This window comes from Miniopterus natalensis, chromosome 4 (genome assembly GCF_054644295.1).
Source record: "Miniopterus natalensis isolate mMinNat1 chromosome 4, mMinNat1.hap1, whole genome shotgun sequence".
Classification (NCBI taxonomy): Eukaryota; Metazoa; Chordata; class Mammalia; order Chiroptera; family Miniopteridae; genus Miniopterus; species Miniopterus natalensis.
Genome location: NC_142084.1, coordinates 85,077,992 through 85,100,476, shown reverse-complemented (window position 1 = coordinate 85,100,476; position 22,485 = coordinate 85,077,992). Strand labels below are relative to the sequence as shown.

The following is a 22,485-nucleotide window of genomic DNA, read 5'->3' as shown; positions in this document are numbered from 1 at the left end:
GACACCTTTTGAACTTAATGTCCTTAGAGTTGCTTCTCTTTTAAATGCTTTATATAGGTGAAAGATACGATCCTGAGCCCAAATCAAAATGGGATGAGGAGTGGGATAAAAACAAAAGTGCTTTTCCATTCAGTGATAAATTAGGTGAACTGAGTGATAAAATTGGAAGCACAATTGATGACACCATCAGCAAGTTCCGGAGGAAAGACAGAGAAGACTCTCCAGAAAGATGCAGGTATTAACACTTTGTATTCTGGGTTTCTGGGAGAGGGTGCTAAAGTTATGCAGCTGGTTTTGTTTTGGGTGTTATCATTATTTGAGGTTCAGCTTTTTTTCCTTTTTTTTTTAGATTTTATTTTTTAGATTCCCAGAAAAATTGTTCATGAAGTACAGAGTTGTCATATTAACACACACAAAATTTCTCCTGTTATTAACATCATGCGTTAATATGGTTCACTTATTAACAATTGATAACCAATATTGATATATTACTAAGTAAGTCTGTTGTTTGCATTAGGGTTCACTGTGTTGTGCAGTTGACAGATACATAATATCCACCATTATAGAACCATATAGGACAGTTACACTGCCTTAAAAATGCCCTGTGCAAAAATCTGGAATGACCTATGAATCTGCATGTCATCCTTGTGCATGGGTCATGCTAACCTTTTAAGCTGTATTGTTCCAGTATTACTATGTTTGTTGCTGGTAACTGACCGTGCAACTGGTTTTAAAATGCTAGATCAAACATTATTTGAAATTAGTCCTGACATACTTATCATGTTGTCCATGTCCATTTATTTCTAAAGTTATCACATTTCCTATATGTTTTTATTCAGGCTATTTATTGTCCTTTTTTTCCCCCCAATAAGAACTTCCAAAGCTTATTTTTCATTTGGGCATCAGATTGAAATTTAACTCCTCCTGTGACGTTTCATTATGATTCTGTGCCAGTGTGTACCAAAAAAAGAAAATCCAAATGGATTTTTGGACTAAATGTTTTTGAGTATAGACCTGTATTTTCATAAACTACATTTTCTAATGGTAGAACATTTTTATTTCATTTTATATAGAATACTTGGAATAGCATTCATTTTTATTCTACCGACCAATATAGCTATAACCTAGTTTTTCTGCCAGTTAAAAGAGCAATGTATGTAGCACTTCTTTTGCAAAGCAAGTTTTACAAGACTTTTGTCATTTGTGCCTCATAATATTTCTACTAGATAGGCTAGAGAAAGGGTTTTACCATTATTGTATAGAAGTAAAACCTGAGGCCCATTCAGGCTGTGTGGAACTTGCCTAAATTAACAGTGAGTGAGGGAAGCCTTCAAGTGAGCTCTTGTGACTAAGTACTGTCTCTTTTTTTTCTTAAAAAATATTAATAATTCAGACTTACGGGTTATCGAAAGAAAATGTAAAAATATATATATAATTTTTAAACTATTTAGATTTTTAAATATTTGTTTAGTGTCTTTTTAGTGTTTCCTTATGTATTAAATCCCTGAAATTCCTGTCTTTTTCAAGACTATTTCTGGAATATGATCTTTGAAGAGCTAGAATTTATTTTTAGTCCTTTGAATACATATATCTATTTTATAACTACATCTTTAACTCTTATACTGAAATAGTATGTATATGGAAATAAACACTAAACTTTGGGAAAAGGTGCCTACTTCAAATATTCTATGCAGTTTTTCTCTCATTAATGGTCTTGTGGCCTGCATGTTTACATTTTTGTTTTGGTTTAGAAAACATAGTGGCCATATATTCTGTTGCTATTTCCTGGAGAAGTGTGGGAATCAGGTAGATAGGCGGGTTAGACATCTCCCGGTATACGTTCTTATGTTGTTACTTTCCTTTCCCTTCCAGGCTCAGTTTCTTTCTGTAATTTTGTCTTCTTTTTTTTCTTCTTTTTCTACTTCGATTTTTTTCCCCTATGTTGACTCTAAGACAGGATCTGCTAGAGTTCCTAAATCTTTTATATAGAGTATTCAAGTTTAAGAGTGAAAACACAGTGTGTTTTATTTATCATAGTAACTAAAGGGCACACCAGGGATTTTACATCTTGGAGTATCTGTGAGGGAAGAGTAGATTTTTGGACAGAGTTGCATGTGACCTCTCTGGCATGTTACCAGAGTCTCAGACTTCTTGGTTCATTATTAGATTGAACCTAGATCAGATATGAGGCTTCCATTTCATTGTTTGCTAGTCAGGTTTATATTATCAACTTGTAAAGGAGTTACCTTGTATTGAAATAAAATTGGACATCAGAAAGGTTAAGAAATTTCTGTTTTACTTATGGGACTGATGGTGGGAATCTTCAGGTCATTTGCGCTGAGAAATTACATAGTGACAAGGACTTTTAAACAATCAGAATTTGTAGATTCCCTGAAATGCTTACCAGGTAAAAACAAATTTAATTCCTTTGCCATGTGTGGGAGGCCATTCTTCTTGATCCTTTTGATTTATACAGATTTGGAATGAAACCATTCCAGTGTGTTTATATTTAAATAGAAATTACTTTAGATTAGTCTGATTTAAATTGCATCAGTAATAATAATCATAGTTTTAAAGAGAATTTTAAGTATTTTATTTAAGAATATTTTAAAATTAATATTTATAAACCATCTACTCTAAAGTTAAGTAATATAGGTAATGGAACATATTTCAGGTAATTTCTCTCTGTGTCCTACTTGCACCAAAACAAAACAAAAACCAGTGCTTTATTACTGGAGAACAGACTAGCACTGGCATTTATAAATTTTTTCTTTTGCACTGTTAAAAAAATTTTTTTTTTTTGACTGTCACTGAAAAATTGTTTCAGAACATTTTAAATATATTTTTTCTGTAAAGCAGTGTAAGAGTTTGATATGCTGATACTATTGTAAAAAAGAGCACAGTTGTTGTAAAGTGTATTACCTTATAGGTTTCTGTATTTATACATTAGTGTTTAATCATTTTAATTCACATATCATATTTAAAAGGTATCCATTGAAATTGAAATATTTTTTTATGTATTACATTAGTATATGAGAGTCAGTGACAGTATTATGTTACATAAATGGAACTGTAGTTCCATACAGTTTATTTCAAGAAAATGGTCATCACATGCAGATGTTGGAGCTCCTAGGGTCTCCTCTGTTAATTCTGATATGGTGATAATTCTGTTATTTTTAATTATGCTTTAAATCTGTAATAAATAAGCACTTGAATTATTTCCGACATTTTTTATTTGTACACATTTATGTAAATACCTCTTTGTAGCAGTGTTTTAGACTTACCTAGGGAATTTGTCGGCTTCCCACTTTTGCTCCCCAGCACACACACGTCATTATTCAGGTAGCTTAGGTAGCATTCTGTTGATCCCTGTCAAATAGTCAAAGTATGGAATTTTAGAGTTACTGTATTTGAAATTCTCTAGCTCAAATCACTGAGGACTCCATTTAAAAATAATCCCTAGTCTTATTATTTTGCTTTATTTTTAATATCTTTTAGCGACAGTGATGAGGAAAAAAAAGCAAGAAGAGGCAGATCTCCCAAAGGTGAATTCAAAGATGAAGAGGAGACTGTGACGACAAAGCATATCCACATCACACAAGCCACAGAGACCACCACAACCAGGCACAAGCGCACAGCAAACCCTTCCAAAACCATTGATCTTGGAGCGGCAGCACATTACACAGGGGACAAAGCAAGTCCGGATCAGAATGCTTCGATTCATACGCCTCAGTCTTCAGTTAAGGTGGGAATGGCATGAATTTACACTTTATACACAGTTTCATTCTTATAAATTACTTTTAGAATTACTGCATTAGTAGGCTTGGGCATTTCCAGGCAATCATATTAATTATAGATCATCTGACATGTATTACTCAGAGTCATTAATAATAAGAAATCTCTTGGGAGGAAGAAAGCGGTCCAATTCCTGAATGAATTTCTGCACTTTCTCTGAAAGTAGAAATAACACTCTTGGTTCATTTGGGAAAGGTTGTGAATCAGAGTATAGTACATCTGTTTCCTTCTAGACACACCTCTGGTTACCAAGTACAACGAGATTCACGAAGGAAAACATGGGAATATTTGGAAGTTGTAAGACATGACAAAAGAGGACCAAGTGGATATATTGGGGAAATGGTCTCATTTAATAGAGATGGCGCCTATAAAGGGAAGCTGATTTGCTTGGTGTTCACTACTGATCCATAGCAGCACTGACTCTTGTACCTTCCTCACTTGTTTTTCATTCACCACAGAAATGGAAGTCCACCTACTAGATACCTGGCCACAGGCTAGTCTTTTGGATAGAAATCTGCCAAAGAGGGAGATTTGTCCCAAAAGGCTAAATTGTTCTGTCACTCTCCCCCTACTAGTGTTTGCTCATCTTGTGTCTTTGCATCAGAAGTAGCTAAAGCTAGGGAAAACATTTTTCTAAAGTATCCTGCAAATAATAGGTGACTAAAAATAAAGCCTGTCCAACTTACTGTTAAGAACAAGTACTGTGTCAACTTTTGCCAAATATCTTCTGGTGTATAATTTCACCCATATTTGCTTTTTTTTTAGTTTGATGAAAACCTAATAATTAGGTTTATAATTGAACTTTAATTGTAGTTAGAGAGGGAAGTGCTGTGAATTCTTCCTGGTCTTAGATTTCCCCTGTTGTGGATATAGTTATCTTACTGATGATGGCTGTACAGGATCTGGTAAATAGTCATAATTAAAACCCAAATACATGATGGCTGTTATGTGAAGAATTCGTTAAGGTTGCATGAAGAAAATTATCCCAACTCTATATTTTAACAGTAAATTGGACTTGTATTTTAAAGGACTTTAAATATCGATTTGTAGTACAGCCTGAATATGTCACTCTGCCATAAATAGTTCATATTTTTATTTTGTTTTCACTACAAGAAAAGTTTAGAAGGTCAAAGGTCTTGAAAAGTTTCTCAACTGTTGCAGATCTCTTTCAATCTCAAGGCCTTTTTGAACCATGATTTAGTATTTTAATCTTCAAAGCTCAAATTAACAAGTTAGCCTAGGAACTCAATGTTTCCCTATTGCCTAGCAATTCTGTTCTCATGTAGCGTGTACGTATTGAATGTACAGCATATGCTTCAGAGTGCTCGGCACTATGGGGAAGAGAAAACTCATATTACAATTCCAGACCCACAGTTTAGTTTGGGAACTAAATATCAAATAATTAGATGTCAAGGTATATCGAACAACATGGAATTGTACTGACTTAGATGGTATGCAAACAGTAAGTGTTGCTAAAGTTCATAGAATCATAGAATTTAGAGACAGATAGGATCTTGGCCTCTAACCCAGTGTATCTCAGACATTGTTAAGCATTGGAATTATCGAAGGAGCTTTGTAAACTGTACAGGCCAAGATTCCACCTGGGCAGTTATGACTCATAATGTTGTGATGAGACTGGGCATATGTATTTTTTAATGCTTCTCGTGATTCTGATACATAGCATTAAGATTTGAGTGGAAGGTATGTGCTCCAGAGTGAAAAGCAGTAAGAAAAAATGAGTTAGCGAAAAAAAGAGTGGGGATGTTACAGATTTTACAGTGTTGGGAATAGAATTACTTAAATATACTATCCATAAGGATTTCAGAGTCACATCTGTTTTTTCAGAAAACTAAATATACCCCTATTAAGATAATTACAGGTATCTGTCTAAGTTGGAAATTAGAGTAGAGCAGATTTAGAAAAAACAGTCGAAATTTGTTCTCTAAGTTTATTAATTCTTTGTGTGTTTTCAGACTTCGGTGCCTAGCAGCAAGTCATCTGGTGACCTTGTTGATCTGTTTGATGGCCCCAGCCAATCAACAGGTAAGCTTCCCCATTAGCTTTTTCTCTTTTAGTAACCTTGGTTTAAGAGTAATTTTTTAAAATGTCAAATAAAAGGTGGAGTGAAAACTAAAATTTTTTGCCGTGGATTTATTTTTAATATGAAATTAGTGAGCCTTGAGCATTATTTGGGGGGGATTATCCAGGAAGAAGGGTGCTTAAATATTTGACCAATAATTCAGTAATCCTTAATTTCTTTAGCACTGAGTATTTGGGGTCCTTTGCTTTCTCTATAAACAAAATGTACTGCTCTGCTTGTGTTACTGTCTTTTGCTAAAGATTCTAATTCTGGTTTTCAGCATCAGCCATGCCTAGAGTTCAACAAGCATTTGTTGAACCAGACACAGGTCCAGGTGTTGGAGGTATAATGCTTAGTAAAATGGAGTTCTTGCCCTCATGGGAAAGTCAAGCGGTGGAAGTACAGCAATCATTAATCAAGAGTCAAAAGTGTTTTCTTACTTAAAAACATGCAGAGTGCTTTTGAGGAAAGGAACATTCTATGAAAGTAACTACCAGCCTGACGTATTTTAAGAGGGCTGCAGCAAAAGAATAGTTTGCCAAGATTTTCTCAAGATAGGATTAGTGATTTGTTCAATTTGATTACCACTATATGCTAGATTTTGAGTAATTTCCTATGAATTATTTTAAAGAAAATTGATGTTTTAGGTTACATTCAGTGATAATGGAGTTCTAATGAACTCCCATGCTACAAGTCAGACAGCTTAAGAAATAAAACTTCTCTTTAAAGACAGTCCCAACCTGTTTCAGGTTCATTTCATATTAAATTATAGATGGCAAGATTGGTATATAAGTAATATGCAAAGTAAGTGTACTGTCCCTAGTTGTGTGTAATGATTTTTTAAAACTGTGTTAAAATTTACATTAGTGCCCTGATGGCGTGGCTCAGAGGTTGAGCATCGACCTAGGATCCAGGAGATCGTGGTTCGATTCCTTGTCAGGGTACATGCCCAGGTTGCGGGCTGGATCCCCAGTGGGGGGTGTGCAGGAAGCAGCTGATCACTGACTCTCTCATCATTGTGTTTCTATCTCTCTCCCTCTCCCTTCCTCTCTCTGAAATCAATAAAGATTTTTTTTTTTAAACTTTACTTTCACGTCTAAGTGGAAGTCTGTGATGGAAATCACTTCATTAATAGTTAGTGTAGCACATGTAATTAATATAAAGTCTCCTGTTATTTTCGTCTCCTTGCCTGCTATCATAAAGTTCTTGGATTGGGAGTGAACCTCATCGGGTATATGGTTCAACCTAGTTTCTGAAATTCTTTAATTCCCATCCCCTTTTTTTCTGTAACTGTAAAATGTCCCTAAAATTATTCTTTAAACTCTATTTAACTGTCATGCACAAGGTTACAAACAACTACATTAGTTTTTTAACAATTTATGTGCTTTTCGTATGTTTAAGATTTTAACTGTAGTATTAACTGGCAGTTAGCATGTATTCCCATAATACAGACGTAGGGTCATAGAATATCAACTGTTTGGGACTTCCTGGCACGAAATATTAAAGGTCCCCTTTCGTGCATCTGTGGAAAGTTTTAATGGAGCAGTCAGAGAAGAAATAACTAGGAAGGGCAAGATGAGTGAATGTAACTTCTTTCCTCCATGATTTCAAGATTGCTTTGAACAGAGGATCATTAAATACCAACATGCTTCCTTTGCTTGGCAAGAAGCCTTTGAGTGATTTTTCTTCTCCAGTGCAAACAGTAGATTGATTAAATAGAAATAGCAATTAATATTAATACAGTAATTGAGACGAAACCTGGGAGGTCTCTTGCCTTAATGTTTATCTTAATATTCTCTTAAAAAACAGCTGAATGTGGGAAGTCATATCCTATTTGAAACAGTATGTTTAACCAGTTTGTGCAGACTCCTCCAATCAGTACATAAATTTTGTTACCCAAAATCTCTAAATGTTTTAGTAATACATTTGAAATTGAATTCAGCAGTGAAAAAACTGGACATTAAATCTTTAGCACCTACACACATGAGAAAATCGAAGAATCTACCATGTTAGCCTTGCTCTTCGGCAGGCCATTGGGTGTCATTTACCAGATGGGCCTGTGCTTCTAATGGAACCATCGTGCACATAATATGGACACGAACCATAAACCTAAGCAGATATGGCATCTGTACTGCTCGCCAGATAAATATCTCCTCTGGGAAAATGTTTAGATTTTCTTTTTTTATATATGTTATATCCTTTTTGTTAGCAGCTTCAAAAATAATATGTGTGGTAAAATCATTGTAGAATATTTACCAGTTTTCAAAATATACATGTTAAACCCATTTATCAAGGTTTACTTGAGACTGTCTGGATAAATGTCCCACTGTGGTGGTGATCTTTTAAAATCTGTACTCAAATGGTATTTTGATGGCTTTTACATGTAGGACATTTCTAAGTAAACATTTTTAAATGAATAATATTTTCAAGTTTTTATAAAATAAGCCAATTAGAAATAGAATGCCCCAAACTATTCCATTTCATTTTTAAGTATATCTCACTTTAAAAGCCCATGTTATCTCCTTTGTCCCTTTGTAAATAAGGAATTTAGGTCATGGTTAACATACTATTAAACAGGTTATTTCTAGTACAATAAATTATGTTGAAGAGAAAATACACCATAGTGGGTAGACATTACATGACTTGCATATGTTTTTATTTCTTTTTTTAAATTAAAAATTTTTAAAGATTAAGGTATATCAAATCCAAAATGCTTATTACATTTACATTTGAACTCACTGCCTGTAACCAGTAATCACTAAAGTTTGTTGAGGATATTTATATGAACATGAATCAGTTTGTTACATCCTTAATACATCAACTTATACATTAGAATTTCCTGGAAGTTGTCTCTAGTTTAATCCAAGTTTACAAAAATAAAACGTTTAATATATTCTCTTTTCACTAAAACAGTAATGCTCATTCTAGCAATTTGATGGAAAACAAGTGAGTCACAAGTTAGATGCATAAAATTACTAATTTTGGTGACTATTCCTTCTTAAAATGCATTTTCTGTGTGTTCATTCAGTGTATTTTAGTATTTACTGTGTGGCACATCTTTTTCAGGCTTCTATTAAGGATTTTTTTGTTTTTATTTTTTCGTAAACTAAACTACTCTTCAACCAGAATCTCATGGCCATTTCCTTACAGATCAATCATAACTCGTTCATTCATGTCTGTGTCCATGTTTTAAATTGGGGCGTTTATTCTTACTGGCATTTTAAAGAACTTCTTACATATATTAATTATTTGTGATATATTTACACTTTTTGTCATTTTAAAAACTTTTGTGTTAGAATTCTTTATGCAGAAGTTTGTTTTTCTAATGTGATCTAGATTAAATTTTTTGTTGAAGCAAATTTCCATTTGTAGTTCAGCTATATTTTTTTCTGTTCACAGTATTGCTTTGGAAAATGCATGTTCCCAGCTGGTGATTGTAAATAACCTCCTTGCTGCCCTGAAAAGGCAGATGGAAATGGTTCATTTATAATGACAGCTCTCATGTGGGAATCTTGAAGGATAGCTCTTGCTGTGAAATTTAGCAGTCTTCCACATGCAGCAATTTTTGGTAGACTTTTATTTAAATTCCCTTAGATAGAAGTTATCTGGGGAAATGCTTAAGTATAGAAAATTTCTGTTGAACTTAAGGCATCAGTATGAATAACATCTTGCATATAGGTATGGAATAGTCCCTTCTAGGAAAAAGAATTTTCCTAAGTGAAATAAAGAGATTTTTAAATGTTAAGGTAGTTTTCAGAGCTGAAGATCACATTGTGTGAAATACAAGTAGAAGCATAATCTGTGGCACTTCAGAAGATGAGAAAAAAGTTAAGTTATCTTTAAGGAAGGGTAGCTTCTGTTTAGTGTGTGCTTTTTTTTTCTTTTTTCTTTTTAAATTTTTGTTTATTGATTTTTAGAGAGAAAAAACACATTGATTTGTCATTCCTCTTATTTATGCATTCATTGGTTTAGTTTTCTATGTGCCCTGACTGGGGGTCAAACCCACAACCTTGGCATATTGGGATAACACTGGAACCACCTTAGCTACCCAGCCAGGCCACGTTTCCATTCGCTACTCCCAGTGTTCTTAAATTAGTCCTGTTGAAATCAAACTCCCTGGTAGTATAGATGGAGAGGAGTAATATTTGCTGTAGATATGCTATGAGCTTAGTATAATTTCATTTTGGGTGTTAGAAGGTAGGACAATAGAATAACCAAGGTAGGTAATTACCTAAAATACTACATTCAGGATATGACACAAAGAAATGCCTTAACCTAGTTGGAAGCTGTAATCCACAGCACTCAGTGCTTTTATCTGCAGCATGAATTTTCTTCATAGTCCAGACTGAATGGGATTTGCAAGTTCCTAACTCATTTGGCAGAAGTTGCATACTGATGCTTGCATGGAGGAATTAAAGTAGTTCCCCATTTTCAAATCCTGTAATATTAGAGTAAATGGTTAACTATCATTTTGTTACCTAACAGTATACTTTGATCAATATTTTGGACATGAAGAAACATTACAGAAGACAGCTTATGAATATTAAGCAGCAACTGTTCGCAACACTCACTTCCCTGCTATTTTTTATTAATATATGTGCCTGTTTAAGGAGTTAAAAATATAGGTCATTGATCTTTTGTGCCCCTCATCACATTTTATCATGATGTATGTACCTATAAAGAAGAGAAAAACAAACCACTGTGATATCATCCTTTGGACAAAGCAAAAGTAGATGTACAAGCTGTAGTGTTGATAGGAGTGGAGAACCTTAGCCTTGGTGGGAGGGGGGTTAGGTTAGTTCATGCTGAGTGAGGGTATATGTGAATATATGCATCTTTAATGAGGTGAAAGAATGAAGAATTAGTTATGCCTGCTGATAGTTGACTACAGTAAATGTGCATTAAAAAGAAATAATAAATACACATGTACCAGAAACTGATTTGTTCCTTTTATTACTGCTGGCCATTTATTAAGAAGGGGAGATGGTTCTAGTTTAATTAACCCAGTTGAGTGTAGCAGATGGGGCAGAATGTCTTGCAGCGATAAGACAATTCAGAAATGGCACCAGATGTTGGAAGCTGTCCCTGGTGGTGTTTGAGTGCAGCCCAGATGTTCGAGTCCCACCTGGCTAGTTTCTAAGCACTGCAGGCTAAGCAGCTGTGATGTAACCTATATAATGTTCACATAACACTAAAAGCACCATAATTGAACTGCTGCTCTAACTTCTAGGATTGTGACTCTTAAGAAGTGAAATCTTTAAGGACAAACAAAAATAAGGACAACTATTTAAGGTTTTAGATCCTTTGGCTGTTGCTATTTAATTGATAATTGGAGAGAAATGGAATATTAAAATTTAATGTAATGTTACTGTTCAAATTGTAGATAAAAGGAAATATTCTTACCCAAGTAGTATTTACAAATAAGAATGAATTTGTATGAGAATGTGATCTTATACACACAGAGATTGATTTGGTTTTCACCCCTTGAATACCACTTTAGAAGTAGCAAAGAGCTGTTACTTTTTTCATGTAATAAAAGTGCAAATATTTGCTTGCTCATGGAATAAACTAAGTTTTTTCCCTTTTATTTTTAAAAATTTCAAACCTACATAAAATTTGCCATAGTTTCTTTCCCTCTCTTTAGTTCTTTTTGTTGTTTTATTGTGTACCATTTGTTTACTGTGTTCTATGTGAGAGAAAATTGCAAACATGATATTTTGCCCCTAAAATGCTTTGGCACTTACCTTCTTACAAGGGAATTCTCCTTTATAATCACAATATAATTATTATACTTGGGAAATTTAACATTTAAACAGTATTATTGTCTAATAACATACAGACCATAAACATACAGACCATATTCAAATTTCCCTGGTGTCTCAGTTATGTTATTTCAGGATAGCACTTTTTTAAGAAATTCAGAGTCCAGTCAGGGATCATGCATTTCACTTACCTGTCATCTTTCTTTAGGCTCCTTTAATTTAGAGCAGCCCCAGTGTTTTTTGTCTTTTATGATGTCTACATTTTCTGAAGTCTTATGAGTTTTTACAGAATGTCCTCAATTTGTATTTGTCTGATTCATTCTTCATCATTAGATTCGGGTTTAACATTTTGGAAGGAATTTCTAAATGGGTGACAATCGCCTTTTCAGTTCCTTACATTATTGGGCCCATGAATATTATTTTGTCATATTAAGTTTGATCACTTATTTAAGTGGTTATCCATCCAATTTCTCCATTGTAAAAGTAGCTTTACCCCTTTGTATTTACTAAGTAGCCTGTAGGGTGATATTTCAAGATTATGTGACTATCTTATTTCCCAGCAACATTTTACCCAGGTTTTAGCATCCATTGAAGATTCTTACAAAAAGCATAATTGGCTGGATAAATTGCATGCCTATGTTATGTTCGTGAAATGTGAGGGATAACTTTAACCACAGTTGTAGTGTAGATTATCCTATTAGATACAGAACTGAGGAATGTAAGAGTCTGTGGTAGCTTAAAGGGAACATGACCTGAAAACCTAGATCAACAAACTAGCTTTTATGATGGGTCTGGGCCCTCTGATAGTGGGTATTTTTTAATTGTGGTGCAAAAATGGCTTCCTGAAATTACTGTCAGTTTTTCTGTGGTTCCAACAGTTTAACTTCTTCCTCATACTAAATTTCTAGGAGGATCAGCTGATTTATTTGGTGGATTTGCTGACTTTGGCTCATCTGCTGCATCAGGCAATTTCCCTTCCCAAGGTATGATCCAATTTGATTGATCAGAAATCTAGGGGCAGTGAAAAGGTTATCAAAACAAAACAACTCCGCCCTGGCCTGTTTGGTCCTGGGTTCAATTCCGGCCAAGGGCACGTACCTTGGTTGCAGGCTCGTGCCGAGGTGCATGAGGGAGGCAGTCAGTCCATGTGTCTCTCTCACAGCGATGTTTCTCTCTTTCCCTTCCACTCTCTGAAAAGCAATGGAAAAAATATCCTCAGTGAGGGTTAAAAACAAACAAAAAACCTTCCCTCCCTCCAACATCAGCTCCTTTTGCCCATTTTTCCCTCACCTGTAGAATTTATTCAAAGGTATATTATTGGGCCAGTGTCTTAATTGTGCCAGATGAATTAATTTGGTTACAAACCACTCAGGTACACCTAAATAAAATTGTTCTTACTCATAAGTAACTCCTATTTAGTTTTTTGGTTTTTTTTTTGGTTGGGGTGTGTAGGGAGTACGAATAAGCATAAATCTCATTTTAGCAGCAAGGGTATTGTGGTTTATGTTTAGCTTATGATTTTCATGAGTGAAATTCAGGGACCTTAGGTTTGAGCAGACTATCTTACTAAAATCCATTTTTTTTGTAATTTGGATATCTTAAGAGCATTTCTATGAAAAATAACCAGACTTCATTTTGACACATCCTTAATGAGCAGTTGAGAACATCAGGCAAAAATTCCTCACTCCATGTTAGGTTAGAAGTAAAAAAATGCCCTAGACTTACTGTGGTGATTGTTTCACAATAAATTCAAATATCGAATCATTATGTTGTATACTTAAAACGAATATAATGTTATATGTCAATTATACCTCAATTTTTAAAAAGGCAAAAAAAAATAATAATAAGCCAACATCCAAGCAGAATTTACGTTTAAACATCAAGGAGTAAGGTGAATGGCTTGTCTTTTTTTTCCCTTTTTTAATTAATATAAACTTGTATTCTGTTTGACGTTGGCCTTCTTTTTTTTTGCCTTTTTAAAAATTGAGGTATAAGTGATTTTTAAAAATGAGCTAACATGAGGTGAGACAGGGAGGAAAGATGTAATTTAACTGAATTAGTCTTTTTACTCATTTCAAGTAGAGTTATCTATTAAGTGGGTTAAAATTTGTATTTAGTGTGGTTTAGGTTTGTAAGGATTTAGGAAGAAAGAGGCATAGATTTTAACGTGGTTTGGAGTTATTTTGACAGCCTACTTGTGTATATTTCAAGTATTTCCCAGAAACCAGAGTTGTGGAGTAATTTAACTGCTTCTTTTAGAAGTGTAGTTATTGACTTCTATGTAGTTTTAACTGCTTTAACCCACTTAATAGATAACTCTACTTGAAATGAGTAAAAAGACTAATTCAGTTAAATTACATCTTTCCTCCCTGTCTCACCTCATGTTAGCTCATTTTTAAAAATCACTTATACCTCAATTTTTAAAAAGGCAAAAAAAAAGAAGGCCAACTTCTTTAGGCAAATCAAAGTGGAAGATAAACATTGCCCTAATTTTACAGATTGCCTGTGTAATTCTCAAAGTTCTTATGTATAAAAGTTGCCTACTATGCAAATCATTCAGGTGTTAATGTTGCTAAGTGATACATCTCTTCATCTGTATGAATGTGATTAATATAACTTGATCACCATTACGCAAGGTTCTGAAATGGTTGCAGCAATGATTAATCATTTCTGAACAATATATGCCACACTAGAAATATCTTCCATCCATGATTAATCATCTCAGATAAAGTTTTCAGATGGGGCAACACACTTTGCCCCCAGTTTCCTTTTTATTTCTGCTTTATATATCAAGCAAATAGAAAATCAGCATAAAGTGTACCTTTATCCAACAATCTTCCTTAAATTAGTTTAAATTGTTTAATATATACAACTAGTTGTAAACTCTTTAATTCAGTCTCTTTTGTAAAGATCAGAGACATGTTTTAGTAAAAACCTGAGGTGATGAATGATTAGCCCAGTTCTTGTATTAATTTGTTGGTAGAGCTTAGGGTTTCTAAGTAAATTATTTTCTCTTTTGAACGTGCTTACATTTTAATATGGTAATAAAGAATATAATATTAAAGACTTAATATTGTTCTTTTGCTGTTTAGCATAATGAGACACAGTATTGTAGTGGTTGGTTACCTTTTCACCTAGGCAAAATTTATTTCCAACTTGTAAGTGAACATGGAGTGCAAAGAGATTGTTAATTACCTTGGAAATGCATACAATTTACTTTCAGATGACAGGTTATATGTAGCTCTTTCTTCACCTTTGTTTTTCAGCTTCCATTAATTCATATTTTTCTATTTGTCCCTTTCTTAAAGAAAGGTTTATGTACTTAGAATTGTGTTTTAAAGTATCACTTGCCTTTATACCTGTGTTCAAAAATAGTTAAGATTATGTATGAAGAATATATAAAGCTTGACTTAAACTTTTATATGGCATACCTGAAGGAATGAGAGTGTGATGTCTTGCTCTCTCAATTTTCACAATTATCCCAAAGTAAAAATAACAAACCTTAAATGGCACTTACTATATATTAAATTATTTAATCTTCACAACCTAGATTTTTTTTTTTTTTTTTTTAAGTGAGGCACAGGATGGTTAAGTAGCTTGCCCAGGGTTTCACAGCTATTAAGTTACAAAATCCATACTCTTAAACACCAGTCTTTTAATTAACCTGTTACCAATTTTTATATTATTGAATGCTTTAAATCTTAAACTTGCTGTAATTATACTTTGGAGTGTAGTGATAGTTACCTTTCTTTTTTAAATATTAGCATGAGTTCCCCTCTTAAGACTATACCCCCACTTTTTATTTAAATAAATAGAGTGGAACAGTCCTATTTGAAGCAAGCAATGTACCGAGGTCATATATATCATGGCTGTCTATAGCCCTTGTATTATCAATGGGGCATGGTCAAATGGGTGAGAACCTCTTACCAAATTTATTAACCCTACTTTCAATTTTTTTTTTCTCCTTTTCTGCTTTTGTTTCATAAGTTTAAGAATTTGGTTTTTATTTACATGATACGGTATATATTGTAGTTTGATTTCTCTTTGAACCTTTCCAAATAACAAATAAATAAAGTGAGTTGGATTCTCTGATTTTACTGAGTATCTCCTTGCATGAGGATTCTGGATCTCCCGGAAAAAAGTTTAACCAGTTTGGAGTTTTTGTCTTGCTTTTTGGGGTCTCAAGCTAGTTCATATTTGTTTAGCTGGAACCATATTTGATATGCAAACTTATGTTGAAGGGAAGTTTTGATTATACTTTCTATGTGTCATCCCAGACCTGCTAAGAGATGGATTTTACTTTGTGGGAGTTTTATTTTTTCTTTGTCACCTTGTTAACACTCGTGGAATATTCATGAGAAAGAATGATGTCCAGATGGAGATGGTACCTGCAGATGTTAATCTGGATGGACACAGATCAGCTCTAATTTGTTTCAGTTTGTAGATTGTTATATTTGTACTATGCACTTCAGACAGTTTCTTACCCTTACCGTTCTCTTTCTCAGTAACTGCAACTAGTGGGAATGGAGAGTTTGGTGACTGGAGTGCCTTCAACCAAGCCCCATCAGGCCCTGTTGCTTCCAGTGGTGAGCTCTTCGGCAGTGCCTCACAGCCAGCTGTAGAACTTGCCAGCGGCTCACAGCCAGTTTTAGGCCCATTTCCAGCTGCCTCAAATTCTTCAGACCTGTTCGATCTTATGGGCTCATCCCAGGCAACCATGACATCTTCCCAGAGTATGAATTTCTCTATGATGAGCACTAATACTGTAGGGCTGGGTTTGCCCATGTCAAGATCACAGGTGAGTTGTCTGCCTCTCTTGGAAATTGTGATTCATAATCTTTGAGATGCTCTAATCTAGTGGTAGATTAGCATAAAACAAAAATAAGCAAGCTATGAGTAGATAGCTTTTGCACATTGCATTTATCTTAACACACTTTCCCTTGGTATAGTCATTTGAGTTCTAGAGCGCAAGCCTTCCCACTCATCTTGTAGTCCGTGCAAAGCCAAGCATGGTGCCTTGCACAGCAGCAGCACTTGCTGAAAAATTATTGAATTAATTTTAAAAATGGTATTTAATAGTTTTTAAAAATTGTTTTTAAAAAGAAGGAATAGATAACAAGCATACCTTACAGGTATTGCAGGTCTGGTTCCAGACCACCACAACAAAGTGAATATTACAGTAAAGCAAGTCACATGAATTTTTGGTTTTCCAGTACACTTAAGTTATGTTTATACTATATTGTAGTCTATTAAGTATGCATTAGCACAATCTCTAAAAAAAATGTATATATCTTAATCTAAAAATACTTTATTGCTAAAAAATGCTAACCATTGCCTAAGCCTTCATTCAACGAGTCATAATCTTTTTGCTGACAGAGAGTCTTGCCTCAGCATCGATGAAAACGCAGTATCTGCAAAGTGCAATAAAAAGAGGTATACCTGTATTGGCTTCACCCATGGCCAGCATTCACTCAGTAAAATCTCTGGTCATGTTCTTCAAGCCTCACTTACTAGTTGCAGTCATTGTTAATAAAGAAAATCGTTCCCTGAAAAATGAACAGCGTTGTTCCATGTTCTGGACCTGCTCTATGTTGTATAATGTTTATATAGGCTTTTCTTTCAACTCTTATTTTCATAAAGGGAAATTAAAATTGGGAGCTTTTGAATATACTTTTTTATAGTATATTCAATCTAAATTACCTAATACTAGCTTAGAATTTGAAGAAGTGTAGGGTTTGTAGGGTTGGAGTATTATATGTCTGAGTTGTACCAGGAACTTAATATATTTATTTTAAATATATTTTTACTGATTTCAGAGAGAGGAAGGGGGAGAGAGATAGAAACATCAATGACAGGACAGTCATCATTGATCGGCTGCCTCCTGCATGCCCCCTTCTGGGGATCGAGCCCACAACCTGGGCATGTTCCCTGATGGGGAATCGCACTGTCATCTCCTGGATCAAAGGTTGACGCTCAACCGCTGAGCCACGCCCGCCAGGCAGGAAGTTACTATTTTTGATTGGAAGTTACTATTTTTGATTTGTGTATGATTCTAATGACTCATTTTAATGTGTAGATTCTCCTCTTTGGGGTGTAGGATGAAGGAAGAGAAGAAAGAAGCAGAAGGTGACTGCTCTTTATAATAGAAATTAGATCTAACGTTAAGAAAATGGACATGAAAGCCACACCAGTACTATTAAATTGAACTGTGCACCATTGAAGCAAGCCCAAGCCAGTTTATTTTCGAGTTTCTTTTATATGATCTAAGCATAAAGCCAATCTCATTTGCAACCTTAGTTACAACTGTGTTGTGACTCTTTCCATCTTTATTTATTCTTCCTATTGCTATTCCGTCCCTCTTTTATGTTCTTTTCACAGTTATCCTTAGTAACTAACAGGCACCTCTGCTGCTTTCTCCCAGATTTCTTCTTTCTCTTGAATTGGTCCACTTATATCAAGCTCCACTAGTGTTGCTCACTTTAGTCAATAGACATGGATAGGGAGCAGGGAAATATCGTGATATATATATGAAATACAATTTGCTGTTTTGATTTTGCTTTTTATAACATGAGAAATCATATCCTGAATTCCATTTTGTAAGAATAAATATTCTACTTGTATATTTCCTTAAAGCTATACTAACCTGAAGTTGGTAGTTGCCTTGGGATGGGGGCTTCTAGACTTTGCATAATGGGAAGATAATTGTTAGTGTAAATATGTTCTCTGTTTCCACCCCAAACATGATTTGGACTTCTAACTTTTGAGAAGTTAGTGATTCAGGATATTGAACACCTTAGCACAGAACATTTGTGGTTCTTTCTAGTTTCAAGAGTTTATTACAAAGTTTAGTATATATTTGGAGTTACTGTGATCAAACTGCCATCTGATATCTTTGTAGAGTGGATACTTAATTTTTAGAGCATTTTTCTATTTTCCAGCCTTTGCAAAATGTTAGCACAGTGCTGCAGAAGCCTAATCCTCTCTATAATCAGAATACAGATATGGTCCAGAAGTCAGTCAGCAAAACCCTGCCCTCTACTTGGTCTGACCCCAGTGTGAACATCAGCCTAGACAACTTACTACCTGGTATGCAGCCTTCCAAACCCCAGCAGCCATCACTCAATACAATGATTCAACAACAGAGTAAGTTGCTGAGAGACTTGCCATTGCTTTGTGTGCATAAAATCTTTTGCCCTTATGCCAGGATTGCTTCAAGTTCTGAATAAAAATATATAACACAAACTGTACTAAAGACAACTGTGTGCTCACTTAAGATTTTTTCAAATAATACTTGTTATTCCTCCTGTCACATTGAATTACTTTGTATTCTACTCTTGACATGATAACACTGTATTGTGAGTTTTGGGAGCCTTATCACTAAAATAAAAATATTTGTGGTAGAAAATTTTTCAATATATGCAAATATGACAAGGATGCAAACATCATTTGCACTCCATAATCCAGGGAATAATCACCATTAATTCATATTTTTTCTCTTTTCTGACTACAGGAGTGGGCAAAGGTAAGTTTACAGTTTGTATGGAAAAACACATGCAGGTTATGATTATAGTGATACAAGAGTAAACTCTATGTTTCATGTACTCAAACTGTAAACCTACTTTTGGTCACCCCTGTATTTTTAATACTTGAGATCATTCTGTCTATATTTTGTTTCTTGCAGTTCTCATTCAACATTAAATTATCATTTTTTTCTGTGTTGAATATTCTTAAGAAAAAATTATTTTTAGATCTTTATAGCTATCCATCCTACCAGTTTACAGTTCCTCTATTATTGGTTATTTCAGTTGTTTCCAGCTTTTTGCTATTAAAAGAACTCCATAATTTTATTTATTTATTTTTTAAATCTTTATTGATTTCAGAGAGAGGAAGGGAGAGGGAGAGAGAGAGAAACATCAGTGATGAGAGAGTCATTGATCAGCTGCCTCCTGCACACCCCCTACTGGGGATTGAGCCCGCAACCGGGCATGTGCCCTACTGGGAAACTAACTGCGACCTCCTGGTTCATAGGTTGATGCTCAACCGCTGAGCCACGCTGGCCGGGCCATAATTTTATTTGTATAATTCTTTGTGCTTGTGATTTTCCCCCCTTAATATTCTAAAAATAGAGTGAGTCAAAGGATTTAAACTTTAAGACTTTTGATAAAAATAGCTCTTGACCATTTGTTAGGTTGGATTGCACAATAGATTTTGTAGGAGTGATTTTATAGTGCCTCATGTTTTCCCCCAGCCCACTCTTACTGTTTCCGCATCTTTGGGAAGCCAGAGCTAACAGCTGCTGAATATTTCTCAAGAGTAAACAATGCAAGTTAATTGACTTCTCTTGTAAAATCACTAAAAGAATTTTATTGGAGCTTATAGGTAATGATGGTCAGGAAGATTGTATTATTTTTCTGCTCTATGAACCTAAGAATTCAGTGTGGTAAAGTTCTTTTGTCTCTTTTCTTCTGGTAGATATGCAACAGCCTATGAATTTGATGACTCAAAGTTTTGGAGCTGTGAACCTCAGTTCTCCATCAAACATGCTTCCTGTCCGGCCCCAAACTAACCCCTTGATGGGGGGACCGATGCCTATGAGCATGCCCAATGTGATGACTGGCACCATGGGAATGGCCCCTCTTGGAAATAATCCGATGATGAGCCCAAGCATGATGGGCATGAACATGAACATAGGGATGTCAACTGCTGGGATGGGCCTGACGGGCACAGTGGGAATGGGCATGCCCAACTTAGCCATGACTTCTGGAACTGTGCAACCCAAGCAAGATGCCTTTGCAAATTTCGCCAACTTTAGCAAGTAAGAGATTGTAAAGGAGCAGATTGAATGAAGGATTTTTAGTGGTGCAGATAGGTGATGTTGGGATGGAAAATGCTAATCAATTCCCCTCTTATCAGTTAATTAAAATAAACCTATATAAAGAACCAAAAAGGATGTTTTATAATAGTGAAATATCTAGTATTTCAGATGGCCAGGCAAGGGCACTTCAGATGAGGCAGTCAAAATCATTTTTCCCAGTGAGATTGACCAATGGGGTAGTGAGACCATTGAAAGAAAGCCTTTATAAATTGAAGAGCCTGTTTTAACATCATTTGTGGGAGGACTGCAATAGGGCTGAATAAATATGTTTGAATCTCTACTTTTATACTTTTATTTTCCTGAGGAACTTGATTTTTCTGTCCCTTAATCACCTTGTCATAATTGGATCTGTTCCTTTTACTACCACTCTTGAGCCCATATATGAAATCATTAAAGTTGGATGATCAGTTTTTTATAAAAAAATATATTTTTATCCAAAAAAGGCATACATATGTGATTATGGCTAAATCAAAGGTAACTGGAATGTATATACTTTTGCTAATGTTCCAGCAACACTGCTATTATACTATCCAAATTTTTATTGTAACAAAACCTCTTTAAGTAATTGGTGATACCTATGGGACTTTCCCCATATCTTCTGCTATAATTATCCTCTGCAGAACTAGGAAAAAATTTTTTTCAGGACTGCTCTATGGTTTCCTTTAAGAGAAAAAAAACGAAACAAAACATCTCCAGTATTTTTGCTTGTTTTTAGCAGTCATTATTTACAATTTGCAGTGATTAACTTGGCAAGGCTTCCTTCCGTGTTTGTCCCTGTAGCCACCATTTAACAGCAAGAGTCAAAAGAGAAAAATATTTATTTTTATTTTTTTGATGTCTTCAAAAAATTGGAAAGGTAAAAATCCATTAGGACCTTAAGTTAAATATAAATGTTGGAACTCAACAATGTTGGCTTTTAGATTTTATACAGTGTTTGTTTTGTTTTGGTTTCAACTGTATATAATAAGGCATTAGCAATATGGTTCCAATAGAGAGAAGTTAAATATATATTATTAAAGGAGACCTGTAGCAGTCAAAGATTTTATTGATTTAATGACAAATAAAGGAAATTAATTAAAATGTTTTTGTTTTCCTGCTGTAATTCTGCATTAAGCTCACATGAGAAATCATGATTCTAGAGTTTGGAATGCAAAATTGTTTCACCCTCAAGTTGGGAATATTTTAAAAAATAAATACTATAATATAGGTATCAAATCATTACCTCCCACTTTGTGTTGAAATTTTTTTATGAAATTGATAAACCTTGTTTCCATTGTAGTCATAATGTTCTGTTATATATAACATTAAAATGTTCGTTAAAATCAATGTTGAACTGCTTTTTCTTTCATTCTGTTAGACATTTGAGACTGTTTGGGGGAAAAATAATTATAATTTGGGCAAAGTAATTTTTATAAATAATTTAAAATTATTTAATGACTTCTCTATTTTTCTTATCAGACTCTACTGTTAGGAATTAAAAATGAAGCAGCAAAGATACCCTGACCCGCTCCATTCTTGCTAATGTTCCATCTGCAACGTTTCTAATTAGGCAGAAATTCATGTACTTCTGCTAAGTGGTAATGAAAAGTGATTCATTTGCTGAATAAGAGATGAGAGAGTGTAATTAGCTGACTGCGGTTTTTAATCTTTCAACAATTCAATGTGTTTAAATTAGTTTCAAAGAATAGGAGCTTTCAAGTGTGGTTACTTCAGAGCAGTCAAGCCAGGCTGGTGGCAGTATGGAGAGTATCTTCACTGATATTTAAAACCCATCATCTTAAATGACTTTTCTATAAATTGAGAGTTATAGCATCACCTTTTATATGGTTCTTGGAGGAAATAAATATTTTGTTTCTAAACTTTTGTGTTAAAAATTTTTTTTCCTAATAAAATTAATATTTATTTCTAAAGCATTTTCTGTACTATGCCTTCTTCCTATGTTGTGTCTGTGGACAGAAGGAAGCTCCCATCTC

At 34.4% G+C, this 22,485-nt stretch overlaps 1 protein-coding gene and 1 non-coding gene across 5 annotated transcripts in view; one reads left to right on the top strand and one right to left on the bottom strand.

Moving 5' to 3' along the window:
• CLINT1 (clathrin interactor 1) overlaps window positions 1-21,838 on the top strand; it is a 52,294-nt gene extending 30,456 nt beyond the window's left edge. For 2 of the 4 annotated variants that reach the window (XM_087816948.1, XM_087816951.1), the window contains 7 exons: window positions 58-235; window positions 3,499-3,745; window positions 5,769-5,838; window positions 12,546-12,620; window positions 16,143-16,435; window positions 18,576-18,780; window positions 20,110-21,838. In XM_087816948.1, coding sequence (XP_087673074.1) covers window positions 58-235; window positions 3,499-3,745; window positions 5,769-5,838; window positions 12,546-12,620; window positions 16,143-16,435; window positions 18,576-18,780; window positions 20,110-20,456 — 1,415 coding nt within the window. In that variant the 3' untranslated portion in view covers window positions 20,457-21,838. The remainder of the gene's footprint in view (window positions 1-57; window positions 236-3,498; window positions 3,746-5,768; window positions 5,839-12,545; window positions 12,621-16,142; window positions 16,436-18,575; window positions 18,781-20,109) is intronic. The other 2 variants (XM_087816949.1, XM_087816950.1) reach the window with 2 other exon arrangements.
• Window positions 609-715, bottom strand: LOC148093399 (U6 spliceosomal RNA). The gene has a single exon (XR_015714526.1). It is a non-coding gene; the product is annotated as a U6 spliceosomal RNA (small nuclear RNA).
• Window positions 21,839-22,485: the final 647 nt, after the last annotated feature.